The sequence below is a fragment of the Ambystoma mexicanum genome, chromosome 12, assembly GCF_040938575.1.
Source record: "Ambystoma mexicanum isolate Mex_15411 chromosome 12, UKY_AmexF1_1, whole genome shotgun sequence".
In the NCBI taxonomy this organism is placed as follows: domain Eukaryota; kingdom Metazoa; phylum Chordata; class Amphibia; order Caudata; family Ambystomatidae; genus Ambystoma; species Ambystoma mexicanum.
Window position 1 is genome coordinate 361,612,342 of NC_090936.1, and position 19,892 is coordinate 361,632,233.

The 19,892-nt window shown below is 43.9% G+C and overlaps 1 protein-coding gene across 2 annotated transcripts in view; it reads left to right on the top strand.

The window, feature by feature from the left end:
• Positions 1–19,892, top strand: part of LMNTD1 (lamin tail domain containing 1) — a 2,112,860-nt gene that overhangs the window by 1,590,994 nt on the left and 501,974 nt on the right. For both annotated transcript variants that reach the window (XM_069628478.1, XM_069628479.1), the window contains exon 11: positions 8,389–8,584. In XM_069628478.1, coding sequence (XP_069484579.1) covers positions 8,389–8,584 — 196 coding nt within the window. The remainder of the gene's footprint in view (positions 1–8,388; positions 8,585–19,892) is intronic.

Below are 19,892 nucleotides of genomic sequence, written 5' to 3' on the forward strand. Positions count from 1 at the left end.
GTTGGTGGGTCTGGTGTGTACGCAAACACTGTTCCAGAAGGTCTCTTTGCACAAATAAGTGCAAAAGGGTATAGCGGGAAGTGTGCAAGGTAAGGGGCAAGCCTCCTGGGTGTATGCATGCACCGTTTGCATTTATTTGCAGTTAGTAACATGAAAGCTGTGCTGCGTGTGCACAATATTTTTAGAAAAGTGTGCAGTAAGTGGGGTACTGCGGAAAACAAAAAACAACTTAGCAGTGTACACAGTAAGTGGCAGGCATCCTACTGTGGTGCATGCATTGTGTATATGATATCATATGATGTGCACTTGTATGGTACGACATTCGTAATGCGCCAATACACACGTCTACCAAAGCGCAATGAGGCAAGGGGGTGGAAACAGAGGGGAGACAGAGACAACGACCCTACTAGACCAGGTGTGACTTACATCGCCCAAGTGCATGGGTGGAGGGTGGAGGGGAAGGTACAGCACATGGGAAGAAGAGCAAATGACAATAAGTAAAAATAAGGACCTGTTGTGCCAAGTGCATGGATAAGTACACACAACAGGTGGTGGATGCACTATTAGGCATACAGAAAACAGTCCTCAAGTGGAGGGTTTGCTAGAAAGCCAGTGCAGGGGTTTGCCTGGTGGGCGTAAGTGACATGGGCCAGACATCACAGATTCGCCAGGCAAGTAGTGCAGAATCAGTTTACATCAGGCAGTTAGCCAGGGAGAGGAGCAGAAACAGAAGACGCTAAGAGAAAGGCTTTGTGGTGCTTCCGGAGCCGGCTATGGTTCCCATCAAGTGTTGGGGAGCCAGGGAGGTTGTTGCAGAGGGTTGCCGCAGGCAAAAAAGCAAAACTACCACCAACTGTTTTTTTGCAGAAGCGCCTGACTCTGAGGGAGTTGGAGGCGGATGAGGGAAGAGCTTGCGCACGCAAATATATAGGGAGTTACAGTTGAAGGTATCGAGGTCCCAGGGGCCAGAGAAGTCTTCTCACTTTATTCCTCGCAGCCACTGGGAGCTATTGGCAACATTTCAGCGCAGGAGAGATACCATCCCAAGTCACACACTCCTCTTCTGGATGTGTTCCAGAGGGCAGAGAGTAGAAGGGGGTAGATTTAAAAAGAGCCTGTTGCAGTAGTGCAGCGTAGCCAGAAGTACAGCTGTGCAGACAGTGATCTTTTGGAAAGTTGCTTTAACTTGGTACCATACATTCAATGCTGCTATTGGTGGCATTTTTTTACGATTTACGTAGGAGGTGGGTTAGTGGGGAAAACATTTCATAACATTGTCGGAAGGAAAGCAGAGAGTCCTTTTTCGATATTACCCTGTATGATATGGCTAAATGAGAATGGCAGATACTGTGCGCAGAGGAACTTATAACCCAGTCATACACATAGTGCAGAACATTTTTCCGTACATCCTTTTTATGGTGATGGGTGCGCAAGTGGATGAATGTGGATGCACAAATCTTGCAATCTTTTACTGAACTTTCTACTTGACGTGCTGTCAAGTGACAGCACACTAGCAGGCTGAATTTGTAACGGTACCTATGAAGTGTTGTGCAGAACTGACAGTGTTAGAGGGTAATGTCTTGGATGGCATTGGTGGAATCGTGTGTGCCCATTTACCCATACCCAATGAGGTTGTGCTGGACAAAAGGTAGTGGAAAGGGAAGATGAACTGCTTCTGCTTTACTGGGGTGCAGCCCTCACAGTACTTTCGGCACCACACATGCCACAATCTGCGCTTCTTCGCTTGCTGTCCAATGGACATGGGACTTTCAATCAGGTACTGTGGCTGTGGTTCATAGGAAGGGGCGGTCAAACTGCTGTACGAGGCTGGCTGCGTAGCGAGGCTGGCTGACATGGTGAAACGCATTGTGTTGCCTATAGGTGATGCCTTTCTACTAGATCTGCACAAGTATGCACTGGAAAGAAACTTTGCTGTCAATTTCGGATTGAAGGAGTGGTCGCATTGTGGAACAGTGTCTACTAGCGCAGTTTCGCCGACATGGATGCACTTTGCAAAGACCTGGCCACTTTTGCTAGAGCCGATGTTATCGTCCTTCACTACGGCGGCATGCATATGGGTTACATGTCTTGTTTAGGCTTGTTCCGTCGACTGAAGAGGTTGCTAAAACTACAGAAGAGGCTTTTTCCCACTGCCACAGTGCTTTTCTCATCCATAACACCATGAAGAGTATGGGACATTGCTCCTTGAAGTTGTTCCGAGCCAGAGGCAGGAAGGTGTCTGATCAACAGAAGCATGTATACTTGTTTTGTCCGCTGCTGGGATGTTCTTCTACATCAATTACCTCATTGGTTGTGGAAATGCTGAATTTTTCCAAGCAAATGGCATTTCTTTGTCGCCCATTGGTAATGCTGTTTTGTTTGCCCGTCTACAAGATGTGGTGAAGAGTTTACTGTACCAATGTCTGCACATGAAAACACAAAAAAGCTAATAAAAAGTGAAAAAAGGTTTTTCTCTAGAAGCATCTAAAAAAAAAAGCTCTTTTGAGAGCTGACCCTTACAACGAACTCCCCTTACCCTGGTTGCAAGTTATTTCCCCACGCTCGCATGCAGCACGAAAGCCACGTCTGGGGATTTTCAGAATGGCACCCATTGAAATGGAATCGTAGAGCTACAGGGATTGCACAACAACGTTTATGGGCGTGGTGTGTAAGCAGAGGACTGTTGTACAGAACTGATACTGTTACATGGAGAGCTCTTCAGTGTCACTGGTGGAAGCGTGTGTTAAGACAGATTTCTGAACTCTGTCCTGGAGGGGCAGAGGTTCAGAAGGCCAGCCTAGTTTCTTGGAACAGGGTAACCTCGGGACAAGCCAGACCAATCAGGGAAGCGATCGCGGCGGTCAAGGCTAGGTCTCAAGAGGGGTGAGGGTGACTGAAAGCCCACAATGAGCACACAAAGCAAGGACACTTACAAATTACTCCAAAAAGGTGTTATATTAAAAATATATACACATTTATTACAAGGCCTTTGTAACATTGACCGTAGCGAGAAATCACAATAAAACTCAAGTAGACCAACACATACTAAACCACTACAATATATATACAAATACAAACGAGTCTAACGAGTTAGACGCACAAAATGTGTAGACCACCTAGATGGGGAGGAAAACAGGCAGTGCGAATAATAATTAGACCCAGTCCGCCTTCAGAGGCACCTAACTAAAAGGAAGTCCAAGCCCTACGAAGAGTGGAGCCCTGTGCTCAAAAGTACCTGCACACGCTGGTGCCAACGGGCAAAAAGGGGAGTCTCTTCGAGGGAATCAGGCAGTTTAGTTCGGTGAACAAATGAAGATGAACAGAGCTCCGCTACTCAAGCGCAGCCTCCACTGTGGGCAGAAGCAGAGCGCGAGTACGGAAAGGCGTGCTGTTAGACACAGCGGGGAAAAGCTATGGGCTACTGCAGGAGGGCGACCAGTTTCTAGCGATGCTACTCACCGGTCCCCGATGCAAGCAGACCCAGGCTTCTCCGCATCAGTTTCAGTGCTGGCAGGTGCAGATGGGAGCAGGGGACGTGTCGTCGTCGTGTAGATTCCGCAGCAGCAGAAGTTGAGTTGAGGGTGTCCCAAACGCAGTGAACCCGCACAGTTTGTTACCACAGCAGGGCAACGGAGCGGCCGTGTGTATTTCAGCCAAATGTACACTACTCACTTCAGACCTTGGAATGCCAAGTGTACCAATCGTGTGAGAGTGACAAGGACTCGTAATATAACACAACCTGACCGCGGTTACAGAGCAAGACTCCTGGGTAGGCTGGTCAGTCTGCTGAATGGCCACGAGACACTTCTGAAGGCTTACGTGCAGGAGATGGTGAAGATGCCGATAATAGTTGTTCCCACTATTCCAAGGGTCGAAGTACCAGTACAGGCCTTCTCGTTTGATCAGAGGTAGAAAGGGTTTCACCAAGCGACGGCAGTGCAGAGGAGCAGTCCTTCAGCGGGTCACCAGCGATTCCTCGGTTCAGCCTCGTGGTTGCAGGATACTTGGCTCCTGTATTCCTTTGTTCATGAGAACTCAGGAAATCGACAGGGTAGTGGTGTTTCCAGCCCCCTCTTATCCACGGTTCCCTTCACGCCAAAACGGAGGGGACCCAATCGGAGATCCGCTCATAAAACACTCACACCATATGTGGACCTCATCACGGACCACAGGGGTCCCAGGCATTCACATCACCCTAGACTCTCTGGCGCCCAGGATGTGTATTGGGACCAGACATCCCAGCCCCCATCCTGGAGGCACACACCAGGCCTGTAGAAGCCCGCGAAAGCATCTGTGTTTCGCGGGAAAGTACATGCCCAAATAAGGAAGGCCCCGGGTCGGCTTGACCTGGGGGAGGTGATGCATGCAAGACGGTCTGCGGACAGGACAAAGAGCCCCGTGGTCTGGCCATTTTGGGAGCCAGACCACCATGTTGGGCTAAGCGCGAGAAACGCGCTTAAAACGCTAAAAGGAGCTCAAAAACACAAGAAACGATCGCTGCCACCAATCCCGTCCGTGATTCACTTGCACCGTTCATTTACAATCCAAAGAGAGTATCTAGGGCCTGTAGAAGACTAGAGACCCAAGAGAGCAGTAACTTAGCTTACAGTGCCCTCTTGTGCCGTGTTGTGCGAAAGCTGCAACATGATAAAGAAACTACGGAAAACAACGTTTCCCGGTACTGACTGTCTTAAGGGCATGTCAGTTTCCCCGTAAGAATGGAGCGAAAGCCCAGAGGAGTGCGGCAGAAGGCTGCACTTCTCTGGCAAAGTCTAGACCATGGTGAAAACAACAGCAAAATGTTTAGGGGTTGCCACATGGAAGGAAAATTACCCACAATTAAGAAATCTTTCCTGCGCATACTCCCCTTTGTCGGCAGCTACCCATGAGATTGGGACAATGGGGACTATCGCAGCTGCGGGTGTGAGTCACAGCAAAGCCTGTTCATAATTTTCCCCATTACTGTGCGTACTCAGCCAGACTGACATGGTTGCTATTAGTTGCACACGCATTGTAGCACAACAGATTTCGTGCACCATTACTAACGGGGCAAACCTATGTGGCCTGCTACTCTGTTCTGAAAAGCTGCAAACAGATTGCACAGCACCTGTGCGGTGTGCCTTTCGTAGGCCGGAAAGCAGGCCCAAGGAAAGTAGTGTCAGAACATATGAGAAGGGTAAGGTCAACAAATATAGCACCTGTCACACTTTTAGTTCCAGACGCCCAGTGAAGCCAATCACCCGGTGTACATATGCCACTGAACAAAAAAAGAGGGAGCCACACATGTGATGTCATCAACCATGTCATGAATGACATTTGTGATGTAATCTTTGATGTCATGGGTGTTAGTCCTTGCAGTGCACAGGGGTAGCGTGAGTTATGGTTGCTTAGCTGACCATAACTTGCGCATTGCTCGGGTTTTCGGTTTTACCTGTAATCATAACGTCCCTGTAACAACGTGTGTCCATTGAATTGCATATGTTTTTACTAGTGCAACCCTAACGTCCCTTTAACAACGTTTTTTGTCAGTGAATATATATATATATATATATATATATATATATATATATATATATATATATATATATATATATATATATATACAGAACAGAAACAGACACTGGACCGCACTCCAGGGTCGAGGGAAGCTGGTGAAGTAAGTACAAACCCGGGGACAATACTGGAAAAGTTTGTATGTGTAAAAACACAGCAAAAACAGGATACAAGGGCCAAGATTCTGTGTACTGCATTTCACAATCACACATATATGTCGTCTAGCTCCCACTGGTCTATTGCCCTCATTTTCTTCACTTTCCTCCCCTTCAGGAACCTGTCTTCTGATACTCAGTTTCTCTTGAGGTTCTCTCAACTCCCCCTTCTTGTTCATCCTTTAGGGCACCTGTCTGTTCCATGCTTACCACCTCCTGATGTTCACCTTTCCTCTCCATCTGACACGCACAACTCACCTTCTAATATTCAACCACCATCTCCTGATGCTCAACCTCCTCCTCCTTATCAAGCCCACCAACCTCCCCCTTAAGTTTAAGATACACCTCCTTAGCAAACTCACCAGCATCTGCTTGACATACAACCTCCTTTGTGTCAATATTATCAACCTCCTCCTGACAAACAAGCTCCTCCTTCATATCAAATTCACCAAACACCTCTTGTAATCTTTACTGATGTTTACTTATTTCCTTCTCACTTCCTCCTGATAATCACCTCCCCCCTTAATTTGGCCACCTCTGCCTGCTTCTTGCCTTCTTCTTCCACTTCTGTGCTCCAACCCCCTCTCCAGTTCATTGAACTCCTGTGCTTGTTAACACTCCTCCAGATTTTCCCATAACTGCTCGGCCTCCAGAACCCCCTTCACCGGACTCAACGTGTGGGCTTTGGCCCTGCATTCCAATCTCTCTCTGGTGAAAGGGAACTCAGGTCTGTTAGCTGAGAAGGGGATTTGCGGTCGAGTTCCTCCTCCTGGCGTGGCCCAGAACCCTGATGTGGGACTTGGGATTGGATTGTCCCTCCCCTTAGTCAGTCCTCTCCCTGCCTACCATGTACTGGCCCTGCCTTTAGCCTTTCCCTCGGGTAATGCAACACAGGTGTGTCTCTTCAGGCAACTGGAGTAGGATTTTGCAGGAAGACCAAAGAAAGAGACCACCCACAGAGGATGGCTTTCAGTTTTTATGTGAGATTTGTGACTGGCTAATCCATCCTCTTGGGGTGTTCTCTTTCTTTGGTTGTCCCACCCTAACCCTTGCCCAGGGTGAAATCCCTAAACCTGTCTATTCTTAACTTAATGAGTGGCTGCCCTTTTCAAAAGAGGGGTGGATGGATGGATGGATGGATGGATGGATGGATGGATGGATGGATGGATGGATGGATGGATGACTCTGTCTGTTGAGCCTCTCTTGTTAATGCAGAACCCTCTGTAGATTTAGACAAAGCTCCTGCACCCACACAAGCAGAGCCGAAAACACAGGTGCCAGTGGTTTGGAGGAACCACAGCCCCTCAGCCCTCTCAAAAGGGCAGTAGCAACTTTGGAACTAAAAGCACTGTGCTTCAGGGGAGAGGAGAGCCCAATTTCACTGACCCTATCTACTCTTGCTCCCCAGATGTAGGGGCTATGCCCCCATTAAAGACCCCCTCGCCCTAGTTGTTATTATATGACTGTCCACTGCCCTATAGGGAGGACTAGGTGAGGGTAGCCAGGGGAATCCCCCATCTACATTCCCTGGGTTCTTGTTCCGCTAGCTTGGGGAGGCACCTGGCCATTATTGTCGGGAGGTAGCTGGCCCTTTTTGTCACTCACTAGATGTCCCCAGAACCTGGCAGGTACCTTTATCACAGTATGCACATAGAAAATGCTCCAAATACAAGTAAGCATGGCACACGCACAAAAACACACACACACACACACACACTTGGAATGTAGAATGCACAGAACTATATGTTTTGAATACGTGTGCACACATCCAATATGGCCAGAATATAAGTAGATACAATAAGCACATTCTATACTCATAGAATAAAAGTGAGTATAGACAATATGCTCAGAATCTGCATATATACGAACATTACACATAATGTACTCCGAATGTATTCAAGCACAGCGAAAACACACACACACTCCACAGACTTGACCCACATGCAGTCACACACACTCACTGAACACACACTGTATTGATATAGGGAAGCATACACACGCATACACGCCCTTTTTTCAGGAACACACACACACACACACACACACACACACACAAGGTCAAACACACAAAAATGAAGGAGGAAACCAGTCAAAATAGATATTCTTTTAAAACAGATAAAGCTACAGGCCATAAAAGTGTGAAGTTTACAAAAGTGGTCAATGCCAATGTTAAGTTAGAAATAGTCGCTATAAAGGTCAAATAAGTAAAGTCTGCACATATTGGGAATCCCAACATTAAACTGCAAATACTTAATCCAAATTAAGTATTTCCTTATACAAGCTAAACCCATCACAGAGTGAATTAAACAAATGATGTATGGGATTTGTAATGAAGGGATTTATAAAGTGTGAACCCAGCTGGAAAGCAATAGTGCACTGTGCATGGGCGGCCCACCGACTGAGATACAGGTAGGATGAAGTGGTAACCCGGGTTCTTGTGATGGTTAGGGGGAGCAGAGGAGTGTGGTGATCATGGGGGGGAGAAGTAAGGATCAGTGAAGCTGTCAATGATTGTCAAGATGTTCTTGGAAGAGTAGGCTCCTCAGGTCCTGCCTGAAGTCCAGGATACCAGGAGCTACTCTTAAGCTAAAGATTGTATGATAGGTTTTAAATAAATTGGCATAAGGTGGGAGGTTTCATAGTATGATAGTTAATCTCTTCCTTTTCACCTTATGAACAGCTGCTGCTGGTCCAACAGAACTCAGAAAGCGGACCGGATCACTCCCCATCCTGGAGACAAATGTGATAGGTCAAGGACCGGATTACTTTAACTCCCTGTTCAATGATTTAAAGAAGGGTGCCTTCCATCAAAAATCAGGGGAGAAAAAAGAACAGTCATCTTCGTCAGCTGAAGGCTATAACGCTGCAACTTCCAGGTACCTCTTTAGCCGTATGTCTGCTTACACCGGTAAATGGCTGCTTTTGTGATCAGTGAAATGTTTTCTTTCTTTGTCTCTCCATTTGTTCATGGTTCCTGCTTTTCTGTAACCTTTTTAATAGACAAATTGCACATATGAAGTTTATAGCACAGTGTTTTCCAAAGTCCCGGCAATCACAGAAAATTCTATTTGATTCTGTGTATTCACATATCATGAAGCTGTAAAATTATTTCTTCGTAAAATGAATCAAAATAAATACACCATACATTTCCACTAATCAGATAATATATGTGAAAATTAGCAATTACTAAAATGTACAACTGTAATGGGAAAATACATTCTCCCTGTACCTTGTAGAGAACACGGGTGTCCCCACACTTGCAGAATTAAATAATATTTTCGTAGGACCACACCGTTTTTACAGTGCAGATGAAAGATTACCCTCATAAATAAGGTTCACTCAACAGAGGAAGTCTTCTCCTATTCAACAAAATCAGAAGATATTACAAAGCCTTTTAAAGCTTAAAGGAGTGCTGACAAACCACCTGCTCAGATGACAATGCTAACACATAAGGAATCCCAACACCAGTCTGTATAAATGGTATCCAGGCATTGTTTCGAAAACATAGTTTCGAATGCCACATTTTCGAAACAAAATATGCATCGGAAAAATGCATTTTTTTGTAGGGAAGGGATTTTTTCTTTTTTTTTTACAAAAATGGGTGTTAAGGGTTAAAATAAACGGGGGTTGGGTGGGGACCCGACCCAACCCACAAAAAAAATTGTGAAAAAAAGCATTTTTTCGATGCATTTTTTTTCGAAACTTTGCAATTCGAAAATTTGGCATTCGAAATTTTGCCATTCGAAACAATCACTATGAACCATGTAAATGCCAGAGAACAGCCAGAAGATGCTCCTACCTCCCTACCACCATCCTGAGATAAATACGTAAGGAACTGGGACTCTGACAAGGAAGACTAGGCCTCTGTGTAATGAAGATTACCAGTAAGTAATCAGGATATCACGCTCTCTTACGTCTTTCTCGTCGCAGTCCTTACACACATGAGGATGTTGCAAGCTGCTCTTGAGTCCACGCAACCACGCAGTAACTCAAAATCCTCCAGTGCCAGTGCTTTATACAGTTTGTGCTCGACGGAAGTTAACACAGCAGATCCCATATCCATTGGGCGTCCCTCTTTCACAAATAGTTTAATAATGTTTGTTTGTTTATTTATTTGGTGCTGCGCACTGAAACCTTGGTTAGCTGGGCACAAAAAAAAACCAGTACAGGTATTCTTAAGCTTAGTTACAGGCAATGCAAGGATACAGGCATACAGAGATATAATTTGTAAGCACTTGCAAGTTACAGTGAGGGCATGGTGCAATAGGTTACATCTTACATAAGACAGTCAAATCGTGCAGGAGGTAACAGGTTCAGTAGGTGTGGTAGACAGTCAAGGCTGACGCAAGGGCAGCCACTGGCAGTGGAGCAAATATAGTGTGGTAGGTATCAGGTTATATAGGTATCGGGTATATAATGTTTTGTGAATATGTTTAGAGTCTCCCAGGTAGCTTCACAATACATTTCTTGAATGGATACCCACTGAATACTGCCCATGAAACAGTCATATCCCAAGTGGATATTTTCTTAATTGAAGAAGGCAGCGGGACCTCCACATTTGCAAATGCAGTGGAAATTGTGAGCTGGACCCGTTTTCTCATTGTTGAGGGACAAAGACTAAAACTGTACTTGGGCATCCCATAGGTCACAAATGTGGAATCTGCCTGGGGAAATGATTGTGTACATTCTAGATATATGGGCAGAGCTTATTCCAAATCCAGTGGGCGAGGACCTACATTCTGGAACTCTGCTGGTAGCACCAAGAGGAAAATCTCCTGGGTTTCACGAAAAAGTGCCACTATTTGCGGGAAAAAGGAGGCAGGTTAGCAAATATACGTATAGTTCTTTCTATCCGGAAAGAAGTGTATAGTTGACGTATGGTATATAAGACCCCAAATTCTGTGATTCTCCTCCCTGAACTAATGGACAAGATAAAGTAGAGCTCAAGAACCCCAAAGGGAGCTCTGTGCAGACCCTTAAGAACAAATGGCAGATCCCATGTGGGAACCATTGATCTGGTTATGGGCTGCTTTAAGTCAAAACCCCTAAACAACATTCTTAAACATCTTTTCCACCAGCGGATCCAAATGTTGAACACACTCGTAGGTTGTAGAAAAAGGCTGGATGACCACCCACTTACCACGCAGCAGCGAAACTGGCAGAGTCAGAAGGTAGCAATCGGGAAAACATTCTAGGATCTGGCATATTTCGTTTTCCTTGGGAAGACAGCTCTTCCGTTCACACATGTGGAAATGTTTTTTCAGTGTTACTGGAATTTGAGTAGGATGGCTGGATTCCCCGTGATTAAATTTACAGTGCTGCTCCCTTGGAGCAGCCCAAGCGCTTCAACTCTAACCTTTCAAGTTCCATGCCATTAGGTGGAGATTCAGCAGGCTAAGGAAGGGTCGTGGTACAAGAGAGAAGATGGGTACAAAAGCAATGGCTAAGACTTCTGCCGAGCCATTTGGAGAATGAGGGGGTATCAGGGTCTCCTGGGCCAATGGGAAATTATCACCAGAACTGTGGTTCTCTCGAACTGCACCATTTTAAGGAGTCTCAAGATTATTAGAATTCAGGGAAAAACATAACCCATTCCCTGGGCCATGCAAATGAGGTCATCCACATGATACGCCTTCCTTGATGGTGGGAGAGCTATGAATACCAGAATCATACGGTCCTACTTGGAAGCAATCAGATTCACTGTTGGAATCCTAAAGCAGAGACTCAGGGAATGAAACAGAGAGGGGAAACAGATAGTGTACTGAGAAGGGGAATAGCCTGGTTGGGTGGTTAGGCAGCCTATAAGCATATTCTCCTTCCCTGGGAGAAATTTGCTTTTTGCCCATTCACATATTTTGAAGGCTATCTAAGTCAATGGTCTGCACCTTGTCTCCCCCTGCCAATCCAGGTAACACTGTGTGACCTGATTGTGAGTCCGCACAAGAACTGTGTAGGATGGAGACAAAGTGCATCAGTGCTCACTACAGTATCTTCAATGCATACATATTTGATGAGTAGGCCTCATCCCTCTGGGGACATCTGCCCTGGGTCTGCTAGGACTCGTCCCTCAATCTTTCTCCCTGGTGTCAGTTGTGAGCAATGGGGGGCCAAGAGGACAAATGAAGACCCCTGCAAACGGTTGGCTGGCACTAGTCACCACTGCGCGCTGTTCCTTAGGGTTGCAGACCATAGAAACTGTCCATAGATACCGTTATTCCATGATATAGGAAACAAGGGGCTTCAAATTGTGCCATGCACGTGGGATCAGCTGAATTGTTGAAGGACATTTCCCTCTGGTCTCCCAACCACTTCCAAGCTGACATGTGGTCCATGCTCAATAACCGCTGGGGTCGTTCTTGGAACATGATCATCCTGTTCTGGGGTAAACATTCCCATTACTCCACTGTATGAAATCTGGCCCCAATGAATTTGATCAAACGAGATGGAGAATGCTAGTACTTCCAGTGCAGGAAAACTACTCAAGGGTCTCACACACACTGTCTGTGTATCCTGGAATTATCAAAGAAAGAAGGAGTGAAAATTACCCAATTGTCCAGGTAGCGAAATACATTGATGCCCTTCTTATGTAGTTCACCGACTAGTGGGGGTAGGACCTCTGTAATCTCCCTGGGGGAGGATGAAAGGCTGAAAGGCAGGACTGGAACTGGAAGTTCTGCCCTGATACAGAAAAGATAGGTACTTCAGTCTCTCCTTCTGCGTCTGTGTATGCAAGTAAGCATCTCTTATGGAGGCTGGCTAGTTGGCTGGATGGATGAGTGGTATGATGGTCTCCAGATTGACCATCTTGAATCTGTAATATGTTACAACATGGTTGATCAGCTAGCTTCAATGACCAGCCTGAAGTCCCCTGATGTCTTCTGGACCAAAATTAGGATTGAGAACACTCTTTTCCCATATTCCATGGAGCATCACCAACATCACTCTACAATCCCATCGATAATTAGCTGGGGCTTGCATGGGTTCTAGGGAACAGTGTCAGTGTTTGCCCTGAAGATAAGGGGGGGTCAGTGGAATAGTCTATGCCCTCTACATGGCCATTGCAATTGCCCATGTGTCTTTGTCTCTTTCAAGGCACCCAGAAACATGTGCAGCCACCCCCATACCTGGGCAGGATATCTGAATCCCCATAGTATGGACTTCTAGGGTGCTGGGTTGTTGAGAGGCAGGTCAGGACCTGTCTTCTCTAAGGAATACCAAGCAGCGACCGCAACCTCAAAAGGGAATCCTGCCCTGACCACTCTGCAAGGTTGTTCCTTTCCTGGATTCATTGGGTTGATGATGTTGTGTTCCTCAGTTGATTTATTAATGTGCTCTTCCACTTGGGGTACAAAGAATATGAGTCCCAAGCATGGAAGATGCAGTACGAGAGTCTTCTCGGCTGCATCCATTTTCTAGGAGCACCTCCACAACTGCTGATGGTCCACCCGAGATGACTCGGCTGCTGCGGCCGAGGTCCACGACTCATCAAATGTCACATTGAACAATATGTTCGCTTGACGCTCCATACTGGACAGTAAACCTGATGCATCCTACTGATTTTGCTGCAGGGCAAAGAGCTCACAGAAGACTCCAACCAATAGGCTGCATACATCTCTGTTCTTATCGAGAGGTTTGACACTAAAAAGGGTAGCTTTAGAGGTACCTCAATCTTCTTATCGGTGGGATCCACTGGTATGGCTTCCTCATGCAATCCAAGTTTGAGACATGTGGTCATATAGCTTCAAAACCTGTTGGAGGACAGGCAAACTCCTCTGTGTGATTTCCCTGGTGTTGTCATACATGAGATGCACCTGGAACTTCATTCATTTCCAAGCATATCCACTGCCCCACACCAAGCAGGGTAAAACATGTCTGTGATAGTTAACTTTTAAAGTACTGAGCTAAAGAAGCATTTCATTCATAAAAAGACTGCCATCATGAGGGCAAAGGTTTGGTTCCCCCTGAGGCTCGATGCATGTTTTAGCTACAAAGAACTGGAATAGGCAGGCACTGTCCCTGGTTACAGTCACTGGAATACAATAACTCCCAGCGCAGGTTCTCACCAGGTAACTGTCCTGGACATCCATTTTGGAATTCAAATATGGAGTGTGTGTGCCATTGAGATTGTGTCCATTTTACGCCATTCAGCGGCCAGCACTTTATAATGGTGTCTCCATAATTGCATGGCACACATTGGAGGTCATTACAAGGTTGGTGGTAGGGGTTTAATGGGGCCAGTAGATCAGCCGGCCCCGTTAAACCCCTAACGCCGCATTATGAGGTTTGCTCACGGGACCCATTAAGGATGCCTGGTTTTACCAGGCGGCCTTAGTGGGTCCCACGAGCTGACCAGCATGCTAACGGGCCCGTTACTATGGGGGCTGAAATGGGAATGGGGAAATACCAGGCCCTCCAAGGTTGGAATGACCCGGCACTTCCCCATTCAGGGAATCCGGACCTGGTACCCAGTAAGGGGGTAGCCATGCCTCTGATAGCGGCATGGCTACCTCCAAACTTATAATGACCCCCATTGACCTTTTACGTGCAGTCCATGAACTGCCTTCTCCCACAGGCCTACTGCCAAACTGCTTTCTTCCATGCAATATCTCCGTGGCCAAACTGTCACCTTCCATGCCACCCAAGGCTTCTCTGCTGCCAAAGAAAAGATTGGGCAGAAACTGAAGGTCTGAGTTAAACTCTGCAGCTGCATCAATGCTGCATTCAGCACCACGTGTTATTCAATGGTGGCTCAAGGTACTTGTGTTTGCTTCTCGAAAACAAGCAAAACACTGTGCTTGAAAAGAAAACAGTTCAACGCTGTGTCAGTCTAGTTTTAAAATCACAGCAGATACATCTGTTGATACCTTATTGAACTAAATGAAAATACTATGCAGAAATGGAAGAAAGCATTCGTTTTGGAATTCCAACAGACTTCTTCGTCAGATGATGCACTGTAAAATGATTCCTGAAGAGAAAGGCACAGCACAGTTTGTTTCTAGAATGAATGGAAAAAATTGTTTAAACTTCATTGGCCAAAGTATGCCTGGAATATAAAGATGGAAACTTCTTTCTTATCTAAAAGACCATACAACTTCTGAAAGCGGTTTGAAATAATGGTTTGGCAAAAGTACACCTTTCTATCTGAAAGTTGCATTTAAAAAAAAAAGGAAAAACAAATGCTTTTCACATGAAACTGCAGTGTTGAAGTGGGGCCCTGATTTTATTTATAATGGTGTCTTAAAACAAGCGAAAATGCATGCTTAAAAACAAATAATTAAGAAACAGGGTCAGCATTGCATTTTCCTCACACAAGCTGAAAAAGTATTCTGCAGACGTTATGTAGTGTCAGGACATTGCAGTGATTTTTATTGCAGCTGCTAAGGTCTTCTGACTTGTGGATAATGTTACACTACAATAAAATGGTGGCCCGGAGTACTTGGTTGGTGCAGCTCGTATAGATAATTTTACTTTTGAACTATGGATTGTCCCGACGTTGAAGAACGGACTACTAATTACCTAGGCAGCGACTCTAGTGCTGTTGGGGATACAGGAGCAATGGCTGGCTCTAGCATTGGGAGGTATGGGGCTGGCCCTTACATCCAGCCAACCCTTATCCCAATAATCGGGTGGTGGCCTTTGCCATGAAATGCTTGAAGGTAGTTTGTGTAGACCATGAGGTTCTGTATTTTGTATTTGTATTTTATTGTGTTTTATATAGCGCTTTAACCCAAAGCACTGTACAATTTAAAAACAGAGTGTGTTACAACAATAATGGTAAGTAAAACATCCAAACATCAATATTGGTAGCAGACAATTAAGGACAATGTAGGACATGAGATTTCAAAGAAGAGCGGAAGATAGAGTAGTGTATGGTATTTTGTGGAGATTTGGGGCCTGACGGTATTTTCTTACCGGCAAAAAATAACTTAGCAACAATCACTCCTTGTATTCAGATTGGGCCATGTACAACAATAATACAGTGGACATGCATTATTTCATCACCCAGACATGCATATTTGGTATGCGTGGTTGGTATGCGTGGTTGGTATGCGTGGTTGGTGGTATTTTGGTGAGCATAATTCCCTTGTTTTATTTGTGGCCCCAATATCCAGAATCCCTTATTTTTGCTTAGATTGTTCGTGTAATCACTAGAGAGACCTCAGGCTTGCATTTCTGGAACACCACATTTTCATTTTTAGTGTGCCACCATGGGCAATTTCTCTCTGTCTTATCTACGGCAGCGAGCTATCATGTGGTATTTTCACTATCTTATATACGGTAGTGAACTATGTCCCGGGCCTCCCTTTTTGTCAACTCATAGACCTCCGACAAACTACAACACACACAGTTAGTTATAACTGCTCATACTAAATTACATTGTGCACACGGCTGCAACCAAATTTGATGTTTAGCTACCTTGAAAATGACAATTGCACTGTCTAAACATCTCCCCACAACATCAGCACTGCTTTGGTAAATATAAAACACACCACCAGTCTGCTTTCAAATATTTTTGTGTATTATAAAAGTTGCATTTAAACACGATCTCACTCTTTACAGAAATAAATAAAATAGCACAGTAACAGCATTGTTTGTGATGCACTGAAAAGAGAGTGGCGGAGACGAGAACTCAATTTGCAACATTAACATGTGATTAAAGCACAGGAATCTCCTTTCCTACACTGACTGAATATTCTCGTACACACTCAGCCCCCACACTTCTGTAATTACCTTATCTGTTCAGCCTGAGTTTTCTTCAGCTGTTCTCTTTCTGAATGTGGCTCCCTTGAAGATTAACCCCGGTGAAAACAAGCGTCTTTCGTTCTCAAACCGGGGTTATTGCCTGGAACTCTCAGCTTTTTCAGCAGAAATGCTCCAACCAGGAAAACAGGTCCTTTTCCCAGCTCTCCAAATCCCGACTGTCTTCCCCCTCTCTTCAAACTCCCCCCAGCAAAAACTCTCATCACTGCCTCTAGCATGATACTTGCTATGACGCTGCTCCAATCAGAAATTAATCATGCCACATCCTCCCTCTCTACACAATGGCTCCTTTTTACAGTAACCATTTGTAACCAACTGATTTCCTGTACCTTCGAGCCCTTGGCTTCCTGAGTTATGTGGACAGAGCAGCAGAGAAAAAGAAAAAAATGAATGTGCGTTTAAAAGTTCACTTTCAGAGTAGGCCTATTTCTGCAGTGGAGACACATTTTTATTAGTGGGTTATGTTAAATGCAGTTTTATTAGTCAGGTTAGTTATTAATAATGTTAGTTATTAATTTTCAAATGTGTCTCTTGCACCATAGGCATTTCAGGTGAAAAATAGTGTGCATTTTTGAATGTGCACGTGTGCTTTTAACTGTAAAAATAGATTTCCATCTTATATGTTAAAATCGTTTTTGACTGAATAGCCTGGCTTTACTTATATGTCATGTTAATCTGGTAACACATATAGCAATGCACCACACCCATGTGGTGGTGCTGCATAAAAAAATGGCTACCTGTGCAGTAGTGCTGTACTCTGTGCTGTAACACGCCAAATATCCTTACATACCCTCCTTTTGTTTTTAGAACTTGGTTACAATCCAAGCCAATTCCTAAAAACAACCTGTTCTTTTTTTTTTTAAAATGCATGTGTATTGGGATATCTTTCTCTTCCTGACGTAGATAGTAAAATCAGTAACATTTTCATTTTTACTGATAGCACAATCAACCATCCACCCATAATTAACACCAGGACAGCCAAACCCACTATTGAGTGTTCCCCCCAGGTTCCCCAATTAAATCTTTCCACTTCTATTATCCCCAGATTACTAATTGTAATATTGTTTTTTCTCAAATTCATTTTTATAACATGTCTTTCTTTGTGATTCAATAAATATTCCACATCCGGATCTATTGGAAAAGTATCCCTTTGAAAAAAATCGATATTTTCCACTTGGCTTTCCCAAACATCATTTGTTACATGAAACAATGTTAACCCCCCAATTGACACAATTGTATCCTTTGGAACCTGTAAATAAAAAACATTATATTTCACCTGTTTAACCACGTATGTTCCATGGTTTAAATGTACTACCGTCATGTTCTTTAAACAGGTGCTGATCAACCATTTACCTCTGACCATCTTAGCCTGTGCCATTTCTTCACTCCCCATATTGCTAATAATCACTTCACATCCCTCTGATATACTTGGGTCAGATTTCAAACCACAAATAGCATCTGTGGCATCAGGAACAAACGGTTTACCTGGACACATATAATTTTGTTCTTTAAATTTTACACATGTTTCCAGATTTGGTATTAAATAAACTTCAGGTTCCCATGACTGAAATGCCACCACTTCTGGAGTCTTAATCTTAATAAATTTGTCCTCTTGCCAAAATCCCACGTTGTGTACCCACTTCGTTTGATAAATAAGTTCAGGGGCTACATATGGGATGCATAGCAAAAATCCGATCTCTAGTCTTTCCAAGTCCACATATAACTGCATTGCATTACCCATTTCGAATGCAATTTTCACCTGTATTATATCAATTTCCCTCCTGGTCAATCTTTCTATCATTTGACGAATAATATCCTGCGAAACAAAATACAAGGGGATATGTCCTTGAATCAATTGTGAAACTGCAGTTTGAACTTCTCTCATATAATTCGTTAATAGTCTATCAACAGGACTCAATATGTTCAATATTTCATTTAAAGTTCTGTCATGCTTAAGTATTATTTTAGTCGCCCGTTGCATTACATCCGCTTGTTCATTTAGAATGATTGCAGTTTCATTTATGAATCTTACTTGTTCATCCAGTCCCCCTCTAATTCCATCTAATGTTTTTTTGTATTATTTCTAGGTCAATACTCAGTTGTTGCGCTTTAGTACTCAGTGTTCCTACCGAAATAGAATTGGCTGTTGATATTGTGGTACCTATTATGGCTCCAACTATAGACATTACCAATGATATCGCGAGCATCACCGCACCTCTCTTTCCTCTCTTCTTCTTAATGTCTGCTGAATTCACGAATGTTTTTTCCAATTGCATTAATATATCTCTTATTGACTGCTTAGTGTCCTCTTTTCTTGTTTCCAGCCACTCTTTAGTCTGTTCAATCTTAATTCCGGTATTGTTCAAGTGTTTTTCAATCAAAATCTCAGGATTCAATGGTATGTATATATTTTGGAAAATCATCCTTCTATCACTCATGATGAATCCTGGTGCCTCTTCCACCGCGATACCAGATGCTGGTCCAGGTTCAATGACAACCTGTGCTTCTGAATTCTTGAAGATCCCTCCAAATATCATCATCATTAACCATATCATCGGTATCATCTTCAATGCTGATCGCTTTGCAGCCTTGGTCTTCTCCCCTCTTTGGGGCTTTCCCGGAATCCGTCCACGTGGGCTCCAGGACTCCATCGTCTCCCATGGGCTCTGATCCCGGAACCTCCGACCAAATAATGTTAATTTTCTAAATCAAATAGAAAATAAACAAATTAAGTACATAGCACAATACTAACTTCACCCTTTTGCCAAAAATAAAACATGCTTGGTAAAAATATATCGTGTTTTTTTTTTTTTTTTTCTGAAATTAAACACAAGTTAAAAGAAAACAAGCACATATAAAACACCATTCAATATTTAATACATTTTCTCTCTGAACACCAACCATGAGCTTCCATTATATATTTTTTATTTATTTATTTATTTATTTTATATTATATATTTTTACATATATTACAGTGTTTATGTGCCATTATAACAATCAACTTTTTAACTTCTTTGTCACTGCCTCCTGATTGTACCCATTTATTTTCTCTTTTTGTGTTCAAGGAACTTTATCTGTTTCTACATGCTCAAGCTGCCTGATCTCATGTCTGGGATGGCATGGTTTGATTTGATTTACATGGACAAACTGCGCTATTGCCATTTCACCTTCATTTTTCAAAATTTTATAAACTACAGGAGAGACCTTATCTATAATTCGAAATGGCCCCTGCCAGGCTGCTAGAAATTTAGAATTTTTCTGTTTACTTTTTCCAAAATGAAACTTGTACACCTGATCCCCTACACTGTATTCCTTTACTGATGTCTTTTTGTCATAATAAGACATTGCACTGTCAGCAGCTCTTTCCAGATTTCTCTGCACAAAAGCAAATGCATGTTTCAAATGCCTCCTCAGTTCATCTAT